At 33.7% G+C, this 18,363-nt stretch overlaps 2 protein-coding genes and 1 long non-coding RNA gene across 6 annotated transcripts; 2 read left to right on the top strand and 1 right to left on the bottom strand.

Moving 5' to 3' along the window:
* The first annotated feature begins 605 nt into the window (after positions 1–605).
* Positions 606–4,257, top strand: LOC105133535 (protein trichome birefringence-like 33). Its single transcript, XM_011037569.1, has 6 exons — positions 606–930; positions 1,093–1,309; positions 2,798–2,969; positions 3,070–3,269; positions 3,367–3,525; positions 3,688–4,257. The coding sequence occupies exons 1-6, from the start codon at positions 711–713 to the stop codon at positions 4,025–4,027; spliced, it is 1,308 nt and encodes a 435-aa protein (XP_011035871.1). The 5' UTR covers positions 606–710; the 3' UTR covers positions 4,028–4,257.
* A 2,316-nt stretch (positions 4,258–6,573) lies between these two features.
* On the top strand, positions 6,574–8,857 carry LOC105133534 (uncharacterized). Of its 4 annotated transcripts, XR_843818.1 has the most exons (6): positions 6,579–6,758; positions 6,973–7,015; positions 7,408–7,537; positions 7,679–7,862; positions 8,241–8,261; positions 8,390–8,656. It is a non-coding gene; the product is annotated as an uncharacterized LOC105133534 (long non-coding RNA). The 4 variants fall into 4 exon arrangements; XR_843816.1 differs by having other exon boundaries at positions 6,574–6,758; positions 7,679–8,012; positions 8,241–8,656; XR_843817.1 differs by lacking the exons at positions 8,241–8,261; positions 8,390–8,656 and adding an exon at positions 8,691–8,857 and having other exon boundaries at positions 6,580–6,758.
* A 3,029-nt stretch (positions 8,858–11,886) lies between these two features.
* LOC105133533 (abscisic acid receptor PYL4-like) lies at positions 11,887–13,166 on the bottom strand. Its single transcript, XM_011037568.1, has one exon. The coding sequence runs from the start codon at positions 12,915–12,917 to the stop codon at positions 12,273–12,275; it is 645 nt and encodes a 214-aa protein (XP_011035870.1). The 5' UTR covers positions 12,918–13,166; the 3' UTR covers positions 11,887–12,272.
* Between the last annotated feature and the right edge of the window lie 5,197 nt (positions 13,167–18,363).

Below are 18,363 nucleotides of genomic sequence, written 5' to 3'. Positions count from 1 at the left end.
ATAAATTTATCCAGAAAATCACAAGCCATTTATATAAAATAGAATATCCATCTACCCTCTGATAGTAAACGCCACCACAATTTTTGTTTACCGGTCTACCAAATTAATGTTTTTCTTTCAATAAGACTATTGGTACTGTGAACTTCAATCCTCCAATCACATCCAGACACGACATCATAAATACCAAATACAACCTCATGAACGCATTCTAGTTTACCGTGACAGCCCTTCTCTTCTTTCCTTCATTGTTGTCTATCATATCAGTTTAAATAAATAAATAAATATATATATATATATAAACAATTCCAAGGCAAGGCAAAGGATCAAATACCAGAATTTGTTTGTTTGTTATTACGGTTTTTTTTTCTCCACATACAGTTTATTTCTTTTTTTTTTCCATTGTATTATGTGTTCTCGAGGTCTCGATTGATACACCTAATTACTATTATACATGCATCTGAACAAGCCAACTGTATTTGCATTGTGCGAACTAGTCACCAACCATATTTTAATAATTTATTAATGAGTGTCATCAAATAAATAATTTCTTCCTAAACCTAAACAAAAAGAAAAATTATTAGGGAGAGAGAGGACTGCTGTATTAAACCTGTAGACAAAAATCAAAAAAGTTATCATGGGACATCGAAATCAACACTATATTTTCTTTCCTTGAATGCTTCAAGCCTACATAATTGTTTCTATTTAACGTTATGAACATTAAACGCAGTCTCAAAACTTCAAAAATGAAGCAACCTTTCACGGCTTCTTCTTCTTCTTCTTCATCATCTCTGATCAGAAAGGCCCGTCTCTCTCCTTATCTCCTCACTCTATTGGTTTTCATACTCTTTGTTGCCATTCTTTATGGCGAGGATTTCATGTGCCTCCTTGGCCAGCTCGACCCCAAACTTGACCGTCCAGCAACCAGACCCGGTGAGTTGACTCGATCGGTGGTTATCAGATTTTAATCAACTCTCTCACTCTATTTATATACGATTCGTCTGCTTCTTTTTTTTTTTTTTTCCTTAAAGAAAGTGTTTTCGTGTAAAAAACGTGTGGTTGACTGAGATGGATTATATCATGCTTTGAGGTTAGAGAAGAAGTGGGAGAAGCTACCTTTCTCCATGGGGAGGACCCCAGAAGGTTGTGACTTGTTTAGCGGGAGGTGGGTGTGGGACGATTCAAACCGGCCACTTTATGAAGAATCGGAGTGTCCGTACATACAGCCACAGTTGACATGTCAGGAGCATGGCAGGCCTGAGAAGGATTATCAACACTGGAGATGGCAACCTCATGGCTGTGATCTTCCCAGGTAAATATAAATTTGCTCTCTTCTCTCTACGAAATTTGCTAAATTGCATGCGATGCAATTGGGAATAACTATTAATTTTACCATTTGAAAAAAATCATGTTTCAATAAATATAATTATACCACGTTAAATCTATATTGATATCATTTTTAGAATTGGTTCTGACTGTACTTTTGAGATTTTTTATTTTAATTAATATTTTTTATTTTTTTATTATTTTGATGCTGTGATATCAAATAAATTTCAAAAAATAATATTATTATTTTGATATATTTTTAAAATACTGTGAAAAATAACTTCCAAACCTAAAAAATCATGTAATTAAAATTATTGTGTAAGAAACTTTCTTAAATTTCTTTAAAAGCATAAAGTTTAATTTGGAGTGATGTGAGTGGTGGTTGTTCCTAAACTTCGAGTTTCAGCTTTCATCTGGGCATGTTTTGTTTAAAATTCGGGGGCGAGTTCAGATCAAATAGGACAGATCAGCAACAACGTCAATGCTTGATCAACTTGTTGATTAAATATAAATAATTGAGATTCTCAATAATGCTCCCCATCGTGAGACCCTCTTCTATTGGAAGAAGAAGAAGAAGAAGAATAATAAACATATCATCGTTGACGTTAATTTTTGTTTCCTTTTATCATACTTCTTTTATTTATTGCTAGCCGTTCTGCTTGCTTGCTTCTGAAATATTCTACCATCTCTTAATTTTATGTATATTTGCTTCGGACTATCCTTCGTCGAATATACAATTCGTTTTATGGCTGAACTATATTCTAGTCTTCGCATGCATCTCAATTCTTTTCATATTTTCTCCCAATCTTTCCTTGCAAAAACCCCATACATGTTATATTATTTCACAAACTATATATAAATATTCAAGAAAAATATAAATATGAGATTGATATTTGAAAAATTAAATTAAATGAGTCAATGGAACATCACATAATCTACATAGGGACTAATATAATTTATCCTAGTCTTATCACTGTCTATAATTTCTGCATGAGTTTTACCTTAAAATGGGCTTGATATTAGTATGGGATAGCGAGCTCTGCCCATAGTCCTCTGTGAGAAGGCCCATATTACTTGTCCGAATGTGGATTGTTCATTTATTGTATTCAAGTGGGTCGGATCCAGTAGTTTGCGTACACCCACAAGGTGTATCTCAACTCGTTCACTCTCCAAATCATCGTCGTTCTTATTTGCACTTTTGAGAAGGTACTTTTTTTTTTAATTTTTATTTTGCAGACCCAATATTTTGATTCCAAGCTTTAATCGAAATTGACTATTGCATTGACCAATAGAAACAAAAAACGACACCTTTTCTGAAGTTTTCGTGCAGTAGTTTCATCTCAATGGCCAAAAATTGCCACACCATGCTATTTACTTGATTGATTGATGTTTTGATGGATATCATTGCATTGATAACATTGGAATTAAGATTGTTGGCATGTAGATGACAACACTTTTGTCACATATTATGCAGTTTTAATGCCACATTGATGCTTGAAACCTTACGAGGAAAAAGAATGATGTTTGTTGGTGATTCTTTGAACCGGGGTCAATATGTTTCCATGGTCTGTCTTCTCCACCGACTTATCCCTGAAGACCAAAAATCCATGGAAACATTCGGTTCTTTAACAGTCTTCACTGCCAAGGTGAATTTAATTAATTTTCTTCTTGAATTTGCTTCACATCACCTGTTTTTATATATATGAAACTTGTACACAGAAAGTAACTTCGTTTACGTTTGAACAGGAATACAATGCAACAATTGAGTTCTACTGGGCACCATTTCTCCTTGAATCAAACTCGGATGATGCTGTCATTCATAGAGTATCGGATAGAATTGTGAGGAGAGGTTCAATCAATAAACATGGGAAAAATTGGAAAGGCGCTGATATTATAGTCTTCAATACTTACCTATGGTGGATGACTGGCTTCGACATAAAAATCTTGTAAATACTTGCTTTTCACTCATGATTTGTCACAGTTTTCTTGGTTGTAGCTTGTATTAGCTTGAAGAATTGAAGTCTAACAGCTTATGTTTTTCAGGCAAGGGTCATTCGAAGATGAAACAAAAGATATCATAGAGGTGTCACCCGAGACTGCGTATCGTATGGCAATGAAAAGCATGCTGAGATGGGTGAGAAAGAATATGAACCGTAAGAAAACAAGGGTCTTTTTCACCAGCATGTCACCTACTCATCAAAAGTGAGCAGACTGTCTCTATTCCATTGTCTGATTTTGTTGTGTTATGCACCAAATTGATTCTGTTTAGACAAACCAACAAAGATGAGAGAATATGACAACATATAAAAGTACACTGGTTTAGCTTATCTAGACAGGGGACTGACATTTTAAGTACTTGGGCAGGAGCATAGACTGGGGAGGCGAACCGGGTCACAGCTGTTACAACGAAACAACTCTGGTTGACAATGCCACATACTGGGGATCGGATTGCAAGAGAAGCATAATGGAAGTAATCGGAGATGAATTTAGCAGATCAAGATTCCCCATCACATTTCTCAACATCACACTACTCTCAAATTACCGCAAAGATGCGCATACCTCGATATACAAGAAGCAATGGAGTCCATTGACTCCTGAAAAAATTGCTAATCCTGTTAGCTATGCAGATTGTGTGCATTGGTGTTTGCCTGGCCTTCAGGATACCTGGAATGAACTCTTATTTGCCAAGCTGTTCTATCCATAACACATACACTAGCAAGTCGTGAATCCTCCTTTTTGTTTCCAGTGGGAATATATGATGATGGTACAGAGGAGCGATTTTTGGAAATTGTGATGCATGGGAAAGTGGAAAAGATAAGAAAAATGTAAAAAAGATTAAGGATGAGCATGTGTATAATATCGTTGTCAAAGAAAATTCAAGAACAATTGAATTGATTTGTTCAAATTGCGGAACTAAATTCTTGTATTTTAAAATTATACTCTGCATCTTGAAATTATAATGGAATTCCCAAAATGTAGATTAACATTATTATCCATCATTGATCATCCCTCTAATGCCTCTAAACCCAACTCACACTAGGCTTCTCCCAACTCTCCAACACCAAGCATTCAACCTCCCCCGTACTATTTCAATCGACCCCACATCAGTAAGAGCTAGTCTACTGGACTGGACATAGGATATCGTTAACTCGATGGTGAGTACCATCTCCATTTCGAAAGCATTTGCATTCCTCCTATAATCTTCACTCTCTATTCCAAAATTCGAATTCGATCATAGATATGATTCATGCTTTATATTTTACTATTAATTTTAAATCAATGAATTAGATTGCATGGGGGGTGATTAGTAAAGTTATTGTCCTTATATATATATATATATATATATAGAATTGTGTTTACATATTATGAATTTAATCATTTAGATTTTAGAAACCTATATAGCCTAACATAAAGAAATGAGAAGATCAATCCTACCCGTTTCAAAAGGATCTGATAAGATCAGAAGGATAAAAAAACAAGAATGACACCCTCAAAATGAGAAATCACCCACAAGAATGACATTCCTTGCCTTTTGGAATCTCCTCCTCCAAAAATCTTTTGACTCTTGAGGTTTTTCCGAGCTTACATTTAGTTTATTTTCTAGCTATATTATCTTCTTTCTTTTTTTAGTTTCTATTATAAGTTAAATCAAAATTTTAAAGAAGCCATGGTTTTTATTGTTTTTCTTTGTCTGAAAATGGATCACTGTGAAAGTAGCCATAATTTCACTGTGAAAAGGAATTAAAACAAATTTCTAAAGCGTGGTGAAACCAGCGTACGTTAGCCCATACTAACAAGAACTTTCTTTGTTGCGCAGGGGGTCACATTAACCCCTCAGTGACATTTGGGCTTTTCCTGGCCAGGAAGGTCTCTTTGATCCGGGCTGTGATGTTCTTGATGGCTCAATACTCTGTAGCTCGAGAAACCCAAAAAACAATATCGAAAACTATATATATATATATATCTGTGGCGCCAATTTAAAATGTTTGTTGCTCCAATAAAGCTGGAAAAAAAGCCCATCAAGCGCAACCAAAAACAATTTTATTGTGCAAATTACATTACTGCAGTAAAAAGAATTAATGAATTAATGTACTATTTACAAAAAAAAATTATTTTGATGTGGTAGTTCTCTAATTAATTTTATTGATAATGCTATTTTTTTAAAAATATAGATTTTTACAAATTCTCCAAAACATTATTTTTCTACTATTTACTTCTTCTCTCTCTCTCTCTCTCTCTCTCTCTTTTTAGAAAAATCGTATAATGAAAAGTAACCAATGTTGTGCAAGTAGCACAATCAAAGTTGCCTTGGTATGGGATTAAAGAAATGATAATATTTATTATAAAAGTAAACAGTACACGAGTAATATTTAAAAACATAAAAATGAACTTTTAGCTGTAATTGCTTGGTGCGAGGTTAAAAATTGAGTGTGTTAATGGTGGTTTTGGTTAAAAATTAAATAATGTATTATAGAAATTTTCATTGACGAAATGCAATTAAAAGAGGAAAAAATGGATTGCAATTTTTTATATATAAATTATAAGTTTGAGAAAGATCAGGAATTCATTTTTCCTGGAATTCACTTTTCTGAAATTTATTTTTTTCAAAATTCACTTTCTAAAAGGAAATAACTTTTCTGTAAATAAACGAGGCCTGAGCTTTTTAATAACAAAAAAAGGCAAGATAAACTAAGCTTTCCCCTGGAAATTTTTTACCCTCTCTCTCTCTCTCTCTCCAGAGCTAAGATTTATCCCGAACTTGTACTGCTTGAGGAGCAATTTTAATCCGCTTTGTGATTTTTTGGATTTTAAATTTCTCTATTCAAGTTGGTCTGTAAACACCACCGATGATCTGGTTGTAGAATTTGCGAAAAACATTCATATTCCATCAATTTTTCTTGGATTGGTATTCAAAACAATAACGTGAAAAACAGACATGCTTACCAGGTAAATTAACACCCGAGTGTTATAGCTGTATTCTAATCACTATCTGAAAATTGGTAAAAATCAACGAAAACATGGATGAAATATATCTAGTTGCAATTTACAGATCGAGAGTTTTTATCAATAATTTTTTAAGGAAATGGTGATAAAATAAAAAATAAATAAAAATTTGTCGGTAATTTTGTAAAAATCTTCTACGAATTGCAGGTGAAAATCTCGATGTAAATTTTTGACCCGTGTTTTTTTTTTTTGCAGATGAAAAATATTTTTACAAAAATTTGATTTCTTTTTCCCCTTTAAAACCCTTCTCAACTCTCTGAATCCTCTCTTGTAACTATTGCAAAAATGTTTCTTTCTTCCTTTATTTTTTGTTTTGATCGTAGATTGGTATTGGTTTTTCTTCCGGGGAGAATGGGACCGTAACTGGCCTTTCTTTGGCGGCTTTGCCATCACTGGCACTCTTATCACCAGATTCTCTATCATCCTCACCGGTAACCCCTTTCCTTCCTTCTCTCTTATGATCTTAGACATGACCTATATTAATCTTTTTCAATTAAGCTATTTTACTTAATCGATTACAATTATGTGGAGCAGAATATATATAAATGTTATAAAATCTGATTATTTGTGATTGGGGTATAAATAACTGAAGAGTAATGTAGTTAAAATTTCTACAGAATCAACTAGATATTTGTGTTTTTGCAGAGTAGGATGCGAAGAATTCCCCATTTGTGCAGAGGCACAAGAAGTAAGTGTGCTTGAAACCCTAGATTTTGATATTGCCAGTTCATTTCCTTTCTTTGGATTAAATTTTAATGATAGATGTAGCTCTACTGTGTAGATTCCAACATTCTTAATTGGGGCATTGTTAGTCAAAGTTTGCTCGATGCATAATTAAGAGGTGGATAAATATCGATTGTTCATGTTTAAGTCGATTGACTCCAAGTTGTTCCGTGATACTTCTAACTTTCGGAAAAAAAGTTTTGATATTGTTTAGTGTCCACCACTGCTGACTTGAGCAGGCATTATGAAAGCTGCCATTGCCATCTGAACTGAAATTGATTGGTTTGGTTAGTTGAGATATTGTATGCCTGAATTAATGCTGGGGTGTTCTGGTACCTAATGGGTGTTGATTGGCAGATGACAACAACAATATCAATTGAAGATGTTCATTGGGAGGTGAAATATGGAAAGCATTATTGGGGCATGCGAATATGATCAAATTCCATGATGCTTTTGAGGATGAAAACAATGTCTATGTTGTCATGGAGTAGGTATATATCTTACTCAGAGTTAACCTTTCATACAAATATGATCAAATTCCATGAATGGATTGCGGCTTGCTTTCTATGCCACTACAAAATTTCAAAGTAGTTCTGAAGTTTTTTTTGTAAATATTTGTTATTGTCAGATTATGTGAAGATGGAGAACTAATGGACAAGATTTTATCAAGGTATTAAAGGAGAAGGACTGCTTCTGCTCCCTCTGATACTTCAGATATTTTTAGTTGCTTTTTAGCTTTGACTCCATACTTTTTGATGAGGATGCTCCAATGAGGATTACTGATTTTGGTCTATCTTATTTTGTTAGGCCAGGTAACATTTTCTTGCTGATAAGCTCATCTCTGTGAAATTGTCCTAATGTTCGTTGTGAGATTGATTTTGTTTGACTTGATAACCTCACATATAAAGCATTTTGATTGCTGCACTCGAAGGCTCAAAATTGAACTTGTCTCCGGAAACTCTGTGAGATGCAGATTTCTCTTCTTGTTTTTTTTTCTTTTTTTTTTTTAGATTTTGGTCAGGAATAAAGATTTGCAATAACTAGATCCAACAAGAAAGTAGTAATTATAGGTGCCTTCAATCAAGCTTTTTGACAAAGTAAAAATGAAAGTTGCTCACCTCTAGTGCTAGAAAAACAAACCTAGAACTAACCCTCGCTACATTCTAATAATGCTTACCATACCTTCACAGGTGAATTTGGAAATGTGCGCTCCTGGTGCCAGATCAATGCTCTCTTTGAAGATTTTTTGTTCGAGTCACTTTATGGTTATATAGATTAATTACTCGTGGGAAATCAGGTTTTGTTTAGTCAAAACGATCTCATTGCATGCCCCACTGCAGCTGGCCCCTGCAATGTAACATGCAAGTGTGGAAATAAGTGCAACTTATTGTTCTATGTCCAATTAGCAATCATTTTCTTCTATGTTCTGTTGTTCAGTAGAAAACTTGATTTGAAAGGCTAAGTTGTGTAGGTATAAAAAGCATACACTGGATTTGGGTCTGTGAAACCAAAACTGTTTATGTTTCATTGTTTTCTTTGAATTTTGATCGTTTAGCACCTAGCTTAATAACTCATAAACAAAGGGAAATGGTAAATGGTTGTAGAATGATGAACTGACTTCCTTTTATTTTGGCCTCCAGGCGGTCTCTTTGCTCAGAAGTACATCCTAATTGCTATTGTTGGCATATCATTGATCTTATTGATGTACTGCGGATGCTTTCTCGGTGCTTTCTTTTGCAAGACGTGGATAACTGGTCCAGTGAAGGTAATGTGCTGGCAAGTGGAGGAAATAAAGCTTTTTGAAAAACCATGGCATCATTATTTTATTTATTTTGGTGGGGTGGGTTATTGGTTACCGAGCTGAATTTTCCCAGTGTACTAAAGAAACAGTGCAGTTGAATGAAATAAATATAGCTAACATTAATTAGGTTATATTTTAATGCTCCTGCTATTCAATTTTTCTGACAAACAACCACTGCATTCATATTAAATTAATTTGTTTCCTTTTTCTCCAAGAGAAGTTATTTTCCGTGTGACGTAATATCACGAGGATACGGTTATGAATTAAATAGACATGTTAAGGTTGATGAAGAAGTCTTGACATGTATAACACGTAATTTGACTCGGACTTGTATAATTTTTATTCAAATCTAGTCACGAGGTTTTATTGACACGGATATACAGGAAGGTAGCTAATCGTAACAAATCAAGATCGAAAAATGTTTTAAGTGTTTTTTAAATTAATTTTAGATTTTGATTATTTTTCCTTTTTAGTTTTGAATTGCTTTGGTAGGTCTTTTTTTTGCTTAAATATGAATAATTAATGTTTTGTTTTTTTCATGATAATTGATGAATTATTGACTTTCTTAAATATATTATATTTTCTCAACAAATTTCTTTGTATTCAAAGATTATATTCCTTAAAATTCTAGTTTGAAATTTTTTTCTTCTTGAAATTAATAAGTTTTAAGTTTTAAAAATGATTTTTAATAAATAAAAAATAATTTTTTAAATAATGTTTTTTTTTTAAATAATCGCTATTATTAGAATACCGATTACAATACTGATATCGTTTCATGAGTCCCCTTGGGAAATTTTCCTATGCACAGTACTCCTGGATTTATGTGGATGCTTGGTAATACAACAACACTCATGCACACGATAACCCATGGGACAAGTTAAGTTTTTATTGGTCTGATTAATTAAAAATCAAACTATCGTGTAAAACTAATTGGATGGTTTGTCTTTTTACCCCTCCACAGTATCCGATACAAATTGGAGGGACTTTCTGCACCTGAAGTCGAAAACTAACGAAGACAGGTAAGAGTTCCGACAGCCAAATCGGGGGAAAATAGCTTAAAACATGATAATCTGGGTTTACAGGGCGGCTTAATAAGAAAATTTAACCCTGTGAGGTCAATTCACGGTGGACAAACAATTGGGTGGCTTTGATTTGTTTTGATACGGGAACAAAGGGCGGCCGGTGTACAATAAAAAGCCTCCTTGCCCACTTGCACGCCAACTTGCGGAACCAAACTCTCAGCCACAACACGTGGTTCACAGAGACAGAATATAAAACGGAGCAAAATCTACAAGTTGCCTGTGTTTCTAGTAAAAAGTTAACAGGAGTACATGAGTTTTTTATGTGTTTTTTTATTTATAAATATATTAAAAAAATATTTTTTTTATTTTTTAAAATTTATTTTAGATATCATCACATTCAAGTAATTCAAAAAATAACTTAAAAAAAAAGGAACATGTTAGAAAATCATTGTCAAACACCTGATAAGTATAATTAAAACCAACTTGCACAGCACCAGTTGATTCTCCTATTAAAAAAGAAGAAGAAGAAGAGTATTTTAAACCTATAAAGCTCTCCGTCCAAGACATTGCCAATGAGGAAAATTCCCAGTTATGGTTTTTAAATTAAGAGGTTGAACTGTTCTGATTTCTTTGTAATGTCCAGCTTAAAGGGGTAAGAAGTTTCCAGGAAAAAAATAAAATATCACTGCCGACTGGAATGAGACCTACAGCCATAGCTAGTACAATAATGGCGTTAAAAACAGGATACAGTGCCGATAGTGTATCGGTGCATGGGCTCGAGGATAAAGAAATGAAAAAAGAGAGAGAGAGAGAGATAGAGAACATAGTCGTACAGCAACCTCTCTTTTTTTTTCTAATCCTAATCGCCACTGGTTAGCCTTTGCATCTCCTGGTCGTTGAAATAAAGCTTACCGTATCATCAATGTGGAGTAAACATGAAGTCGGAAGCCACGTTCGACACCTCCTTTCTGTGTATCGGCCTATGCAATCATGACTTGCAGCATGAGATTCATCATTCGGCATACTTATGTTACAGTGCTATTATTTGCATTTTGGTAATTGCCAGTAACTAGCGATTGTCCCCGGCAGGAATTCACTCATACTTTTCTCACAGAGCACAGATGAATTCCTAGACACGTTAAGCATTTTTTATTTACCATTGCAGTAAAAATGGAGACATCTTAGTTCAATTTATTATCCATTATTCCGAAAAAAAAATATAAATGGAAATGGAATCTATTGCCAAGCTCGTGCAAACTAGGGTTCATAGAAATATAGATCTAATTCTCTTAGCATCATATTTCTTGATAGAAAGAAAACAAATTAATTAATAAAGTGTTTGTTTCAAAAAAAATAATTTTCAAAATAATTTTTAAAATTTATCGTATTTGTTTATTATTAAAAAAATATTTATTTATTATTAGAAAATATAGCACTTTTCAACCAAAGAAATATTTGGTTTGGTTTGAAAAAAATTATTTATATTATATTTTAGGCATAAAATACATTACAAAAGTTACTAAAAAAATCAAAAATATTTTATTATGTATTAATTATATCAAATTTAATCATGAATTGTTATTTTTTTTTTCAATCTCATCCTTTAAAATTTATTTTTTATACTATCTTCGGCATTTTTTTTCATTGTTATTTATTCTTTTGTGATTTTTTAATTAAATTTCTTTATTTATTAAATTTGACAATTAATTTTTATTACTATATATTTTATTTAAAATAATTTATAAAATTAATTCTTTTTTTCAATTCCATCCCTCTTATTTAATCTTCATTTTTCTATTTCAAATCATTCATAAAATTAGATTTTTCTGGTTTATTTTTTATAATATAGCCAATCATAAAATAATTTACTTTACAAAAATCTCCTAAATTGCTTTCAAAATATAAACTAGTTTCCATTAAACTAACAGGCCCGTAAATTATCTCTAAACTAGTTTCCATTAAACTAACAGGCCCAAAAAAATACAACAAGGAAGAGGGGCGATCGAAAAATAAAGTAAACTACAGACGATATATTCACAGCTATTGATAGTCCTGGTACCCGTAAATTTATATATTCAATTAAGAGGCACAAAATCCCTCCCCTCATTGAACAAAAAAACAAATGAAGAAAAAAAGAGAGAGAAAGAAGTGAAAAAAGGGCACAATACAGGGTTTATAAATTCACTATGATTATGTGCTCCTGTAGTAGTAATTAATTATCTCGAAGGGAAACAAAGTTGACATGTACAACATCAAAATATACCATCACCTTCGAGCGCCGTTCACCGGTCTATGAATTTCCAATAAGGGCATCGATCAAGAGTCCATGATGATCACCAATCCACCCCAAATCGAAAACAAAAAAATAATAATTCAAGAGTCTCAATCAAAACAAACACTCATGATGATGTAGCAATCTGGACATTCCTCGCCATTTTCTCAGCAATCTGAGCCAAAGATTGTAGGTTGCACCGTACAATTGTCTCAACAAAACTGCAGGTGTCCTCTTTAGTATTACCAGCTGGTACATCTACGACGTATGATTCAACGACAACTGTCCCTTTCCCATTTGGAGAAGCATGAAGCGTGGTAACAGACCGGTAGTTATTTAGCCTGTGAACGCCGCCGACCACACTAAAGCTCAGAACATGTTGTTCATCGTCAAGAATTTCAAGCCTCTCCGTGCTTGATGCTGCAGGGAGGCCAGACACCACGTGTACCTCCCTGACGGAACCAACGTTTCCGTCTCCGTCGATGACATGACAGCTCTTAACAAAATGCTTGTAAGCCTGGGGGTTATCAAAACGACGGACTACCGACCAAACGGTGGAGACTGGTGCATTGATGCTCTTGACCACCACGGAGCAGCACTGGTTGGGCCCCACTAAACGCGTGTGGTGGCAAGAAACGTATTCAGGCACCGGAGCGTCCCATGTCAGCGGGACCCGCCATGTGTTCTCGGTTGTTTGTGTTTGTTTGTGGCAGGCAAGGGTGGTTGTTGTGGCGGGGATGGCGGCTCTCTGGAGCTGTAGTGACGCAGGCATTTTTATCTCTCCGGGATTTTTGTTATTACCGTATTTTTTGCTTGGTTTTATAAAGATTGTGTAGGCTTAAGATTCATTCATGGATATATATGCATAGCTATAGAAGAGGGGATTGGGATTTTAAGTGATTTTGGCTGCCCACTTGGATTAGTTTGATGTTTTATGGGAGAGATTTAGTCTGGTGTGAGAAATATTTTGAGGGTGATATTATCAAGTAGCATATGCAAAGACTATGCAAGTTGATGCTCAACTTGCAACTTCTTTGGACTTTGTTTGGGGATATTATCCCATCATTTATTTCAAAACTACAAAATTGCCACTTTGTTCATGTTCTTTGTTTGGTGGGTGATTGATACAAATGTATACAGTTACCTGTCGTTTTCCGATTTCAGGTTTGCCAACTTCTCTTGCAAATTAACCAAAAATTAATTGAAGGGAGTTTTAATTTCTCTGCAGAGGGGCCATAGAATTTTAATTTGGTAATAGTAGACTCCTAGGCAATATCTACAAGCCTACAACTCCCAAATTTTGGGACACAGACTATTGCATCCTGGCAACGAAGTTTGTCTGGCTTGTTTGTAATTGTGTTTTAAATGGTATTTTAAAAAAAATTATAATTTTTTTATTTTTTTGAAATATTAATATTTTGATAGATTGATATTAAAAATAATTTAAAAAAATATAATTTTAATATATTTGTAAAGAAAAACTACTTTAAAAATTACTTGATTTGCTCACATAACTGGAGGCTCGACGATCTGTTTAGTTATTAGATCTACTCTTCTTGAAGAAAGTTTAGATGTTATGCTAGTAGGACACATTTTAAAAAAAACTAAAATAACATGGATTCCAATGCCTGAATCCTGATTTTTAATCTTTGGTGGCTTTTTGATGGACTGAAAATTGTCGAGACAAAAGTACGCACCGACTCGAGTGGCATTCCGATTTATTTTGATTAGTAGATGTCTTTTTCCTTGCCCAGTCTTGATGAAGGCATTGGTGGGTTGTTTTTCTTAAGGGTCAAATCTGTCACATCCCCCCCTCCCCACCCTTCTTGTGGCCTGTTGGTCAGTCGCTAATTCTTCGGTAACTTCGGTTTCGGATAATCCGTTGAACGATAATTGGTTGAACAGTCATGTAATATAAACAGCAATTATTATTAACCAATGATGGGCCTTCGATAGGAACCCCCCACCACATGTATCATGTTTTCGTCAAAGAAATGGGTTTCTTACAGCATTGGTGTCCGAGATTCAATTTTTTTTGTCAGTGCACAGTGTTAACGATTTCCGTTAATTTACGTGGGATAACGATTCCTTCTACGCCCATTAAAATAGAATTTCTCTAAAACTATTCAAAAATGGGGTTCTTTAAAGTAAAAAAAAAAAGTGTTTTGTATATAATATCCTCCGAGGAAAATTCAGACAATAAATAAAACCTCACACCCTGTTGGCATTATAAATATATGCAACTGGAATCACATTTCGTCACCCTGGTCGTCATCTATGACAGAAAATTATTCATCTTGGTCGAGAAGAATTTCCGTTTTCAAAGTATAATTAAGATGGACGCAACTCAATCAATTAATCTGGGTTTTGGTTTGTATTCAAAAGCATGGAAAATATGTATAGAAACAGAGAAACAGAGCGATTCTATATGGCTGTGTAAAAACAGATCTTTATGTGTTTTTTTCTCATAAAAACATAAACACTTGGTATCCAAATAACCTATTCATATGAGACTGGAAGGTTTATAAAATAACAACAAAATAATAATAATAATACATTGTCTTTAATAACAACAAAATAATAATAATAATAATACATTGTCTTGCACAACTTTTAATGGCCAAGATTAGAACATATAATCTTAACCGTGCAAGCTTGACCTTTAATCCTATGTATTTCGGTGTCAATCTTTTTAATATCCATCATTTAACATGCCTTGTGAAGATCCTGGTGTTGTCAATTATATGGTCTGACAGTCACGTTTGTCTGAAAGAATTAATTTGTGACTGAAATTCTCCCAGGCTAGGTGGAAGAAAGCTCCTTAATCTTGAGGTCTGGGAGCTAGTTCCGAAATTTCACTAGATGCCAACATCGTTCTATATCAACACTTTTGTGAAACTTCTAGAGAACGGGGGTCAGATTGAGGGCTAGCAAGTTCCTTTCCACGACATTTATTTACTACAATTATTTTTCCGTGGCTATGCGTACGTGAAGGGGTAATTCAGTGACTTCGACCATCCAACTTGGGGCTTTATATAATTCCATACCAAACTTTAATCATCTCTCTGCTCAAGTAGCTTAGCTAGTTGGGGTAGTACCGTTTAGTTTACTCTTTCGTCATCTTTTTAACTCTACTTTTTTGTCCTTTCCTCCATATTTTTCTATCTTGGTATCAACTTCCATTAATCAACTTGATTGTTTTTAAGTTGAGACCCCTCTTCGGTTTATGGAAGACAGGAAAACGAAAGGGAACACCCACTTTGTGCTCTTATAGGAAGACCCTGTAAGTTTAAAGTTTCCGTGTTATCAAACCTTAATTAAAGTTAAGATTCCTTCCAGTTTTAACCGCCCTTTCCAGCAATTTGGTCATACCTTTACAACTCTCACTCTCCTCTCACTCTTGGGTCAGGTAGAATATTGAACCTTTAATAGTGTTTGGTAGCTCTACAATGATGAACAGGATAAGATATTTTTTTTTAAAGTTGTTTAGTGCATTCATGTACACTAGGTGCATCCATATACAATACAAGTTTTTTTTTTTTTTATCTTGTTAAAAGTTGTTTCAGTAAAGAAATTTTTGTTTTATTAAAAAAAAGTAAGATAAGCTTGTCCAGTTTTCTATACAAGGGTTAATTAAGTTAATTCAAGTTAAGATAAAAATAAAAATAATTATTATTATAATTTTAAAACCTGATAAGAGAATCGATCTATGGCAAGGCTTCTTTTACAAATCGCGTTGACCATTCACCCGGGTCAATGTAATAATAAAAATAATTATTGTTACAATTTTAAAACCCGGCTTAGAATTGTATCCAAGAAAAGGGTTTGAGTAGCAAGTCAAGTTAACTATTGATCTGGATCAATATAAAAATAAAAATGATTCTTATCATGGTTTTTAAACCTGACTTAAGAGTTGACTCATGATGAAGCTTGAGTCTTGGTTCGGGTTGAAAATTAACTAGAGTCTATATAAGAATAAATGTAATTATTATCATAGTTTAAAAATCTGACTAGAAGGTTGACCTGGAGCAAGAATTAGGTCACATGTCAAGTTAATCATTGACTTAAGTTAACTTAAAAATAAAAGTGATTATTATCATAATTTAAAAACTTAATTCGAGTGGAGGCTTGAGTCACTAATCGGGTTAAACATTGATCAAGGTCAATTTAACCATTGGCTCCGGTTAGCATAAAGATATAAATTATTATTATCATAGTTTTAAAATCAAGTTTAGGGTCAACCCGGAGTAAAACTCGAGTCATGGGTTGTGTTGACCATTAACCCGAGTCGACATTAGAATAAACATGACTATTATCACATTTTGAACATCCAAATCGAGAGTTGATATGGGACCAGACTTGGTTTTCTTGTCGAGAGGGTTAATTAGAGTTAACCCAAAATAACGTATGAATAAAAGTTATTATTATAATTTTAAAATTTAATTTGAGAGTTGACATAAGATATGACTTGAGTTACGGGTACATGGGGTCAATATGAGTTGACCAAAATTAAAAAAAAAATTACAGTAGCCTTGTTTTGAAAAAAAATCCTTTGAAAAAAATCAATGGTTTTTTATCCATGTTTGGATATGTTTCATATCGAGTGAACCCGGGTTTTTGACCTGGTTGAATCAAATCAATTACCTTTTAATTTTTTTAAATCCAACTCCATCTAATCTCAAGTCAACTTTTTTTATTTAATATTTATCAAATACAAAATAAAATAAATAGTAAAATCCAGTCCAATACACATTATAAACAAGACAAGTTATATGTTCCATTCATTCCTGTTTGATCCGATAACAGCATCCAACGTATCAAACACTATCTAAAGAACGGGTGGCAATAATTAGTTATTAACCTGCTCCATTTTATGAAGGGGTTCGAGGATGACTTTCTTTTACTTCCTCTCTCCCTTGGCTTTAAGTATTTTCAAATGGAAGAAAACCACCGTTTGTGTAGATTAATTAAGGGTAAAAATAAATCTTAACCCGGTAATGACCTGTCCAATTTTTTGCAGTGTTTAGTATATATACATTAACCTCAACTAGAGAGGTTAGAATATTTATTTTCGCAGGCATTCGAAACCCTAAACATCCAACTAAATCAAAGCTTGTATTAAGTGCTAGAGAGAAATCTCTACCCAGAAATAAATAAACAAAAAAACCCACCCACCACACTTCATATACTAATGCCAATTGAAAGCCGTGCAGTGCATGCAGTGGCAAGAACATTCACCCAATCTCCTCGAACAAAAAAACAATCAAGCAATACGAGAGATAGAGATTACAATCTGAATAGTAGCCACGTTGACTCATTGGCCCAATATACTAAATACGGATCCATGGAATTCCTTGTCGAGGACATGAATGTGTTGTGGATTATACGAGAGAGAGCCGAGTTGAAGTTTTAAATCTGTACAATCAAGTTGCAATTCGTGTTTATTTTAGGTTCGCCGACTTGGATTATACCCTTACCGGTGAGTGTTTGGCTTGAAGAAGCTTCTAAGAGCTGCTAGTCGAGGTCACCCTTGAAGGGGCCAGGGATCTTGGCACTTGACACTATTTTAAAATCTGTTGAATGCAACCCAACCCAGCCCATGGTTTTGGTACTTGATACTGCTTTAAGAATCTGATTTTTTCCTTTAAAAAAAAGGGAACAAAATTAAGCCTGGCAAAGGCCTATTGAAGACTTCTAAGTCAAAAGTGTAGTGTGGTGTGGTGCCTGCTAGCGATGCACCTATACAAAGTCAAAAGTGTAGTGTGGTGCCTGCTAGCGATGCACCTATATACCATCGATGCCAACTCGGTTTCTTGTTTTAACATTGTTATTCCTGGAATGTAGAGTATAGTATTTATGGTTGTTTAAAGTATTTTTTATTTAAAAATATATTAAAATAATATATTATTTTAGTTTTTAAAATTATCTTTAATATTAGCACATTAAAATGATTTGAAAATACTAATAAAATAAAATAAAATAATTAATTTTTTTTAAAATATTTTTAAAATATAAAAATAAATAAAAACACGGGTATCTGCATGCCAACCAATTACAATTCAACTAGTATTAACATTTAACTTGCAATTTATAAAAAAAAATAAAATAACACACAATACCTCCACATCTTTTCGGCCCAATAAGATAACCGCATAATTAAAAGAAGTTTTTGGGATTATATTAGCATGATATTTCCAAGGGGTTTTTTTTGTTGTTTC

The sequence above is a fragment of the Populus euphratica genome, unplaced genomic scaffold (genome assembly GCF_000495115.2).
Source record: "Populus euphratica unplaced genomic scaffold, PopEup_1.0 scaffold36.1, whole genome shotgun sequence".
NCBI lineage: Eukaryota > Viridiplantae > Streptophyta > Magnoliopsida > Malpighiales > Salicaceae > Populus > Populus euphratica.
This window is presented reverse-complemented; position numbering and strand designations above follow the sequence as displayed.

Excerpts from the sequence above, each read along its gene's own strand:
- LOC105133535 (XM_011037569.1), top strand. The coding sequence starts at position 711 with ATGAACATTAAACGCAGTCTCAAAACTTCAAAAATGAAGCAACCTTTC. Across the intron at positions 931-1,092 it reads CCGTCCAGCAACCAGACCCG|AGAAGAAGTGGGAGAAGCTA; the intron begins GTGAGTTGACTC and ends CTTTGAGGTTAG. Across the intron at positions 1,310-2,797 it reads CATGGCTGTGATCTTCCCAG|TTTTAATGCCACATTGATGC; the intron begins GTAAATATAAAT and ends CATATTATGCAG.
- LOC105133533 (XM_011037568.1), bottom strand. The coding sequence starts at position 12,917 with ATGCCTGCGTCACTACAGCTCCAGAGAGCCGCCATCCCCGCCACAACA.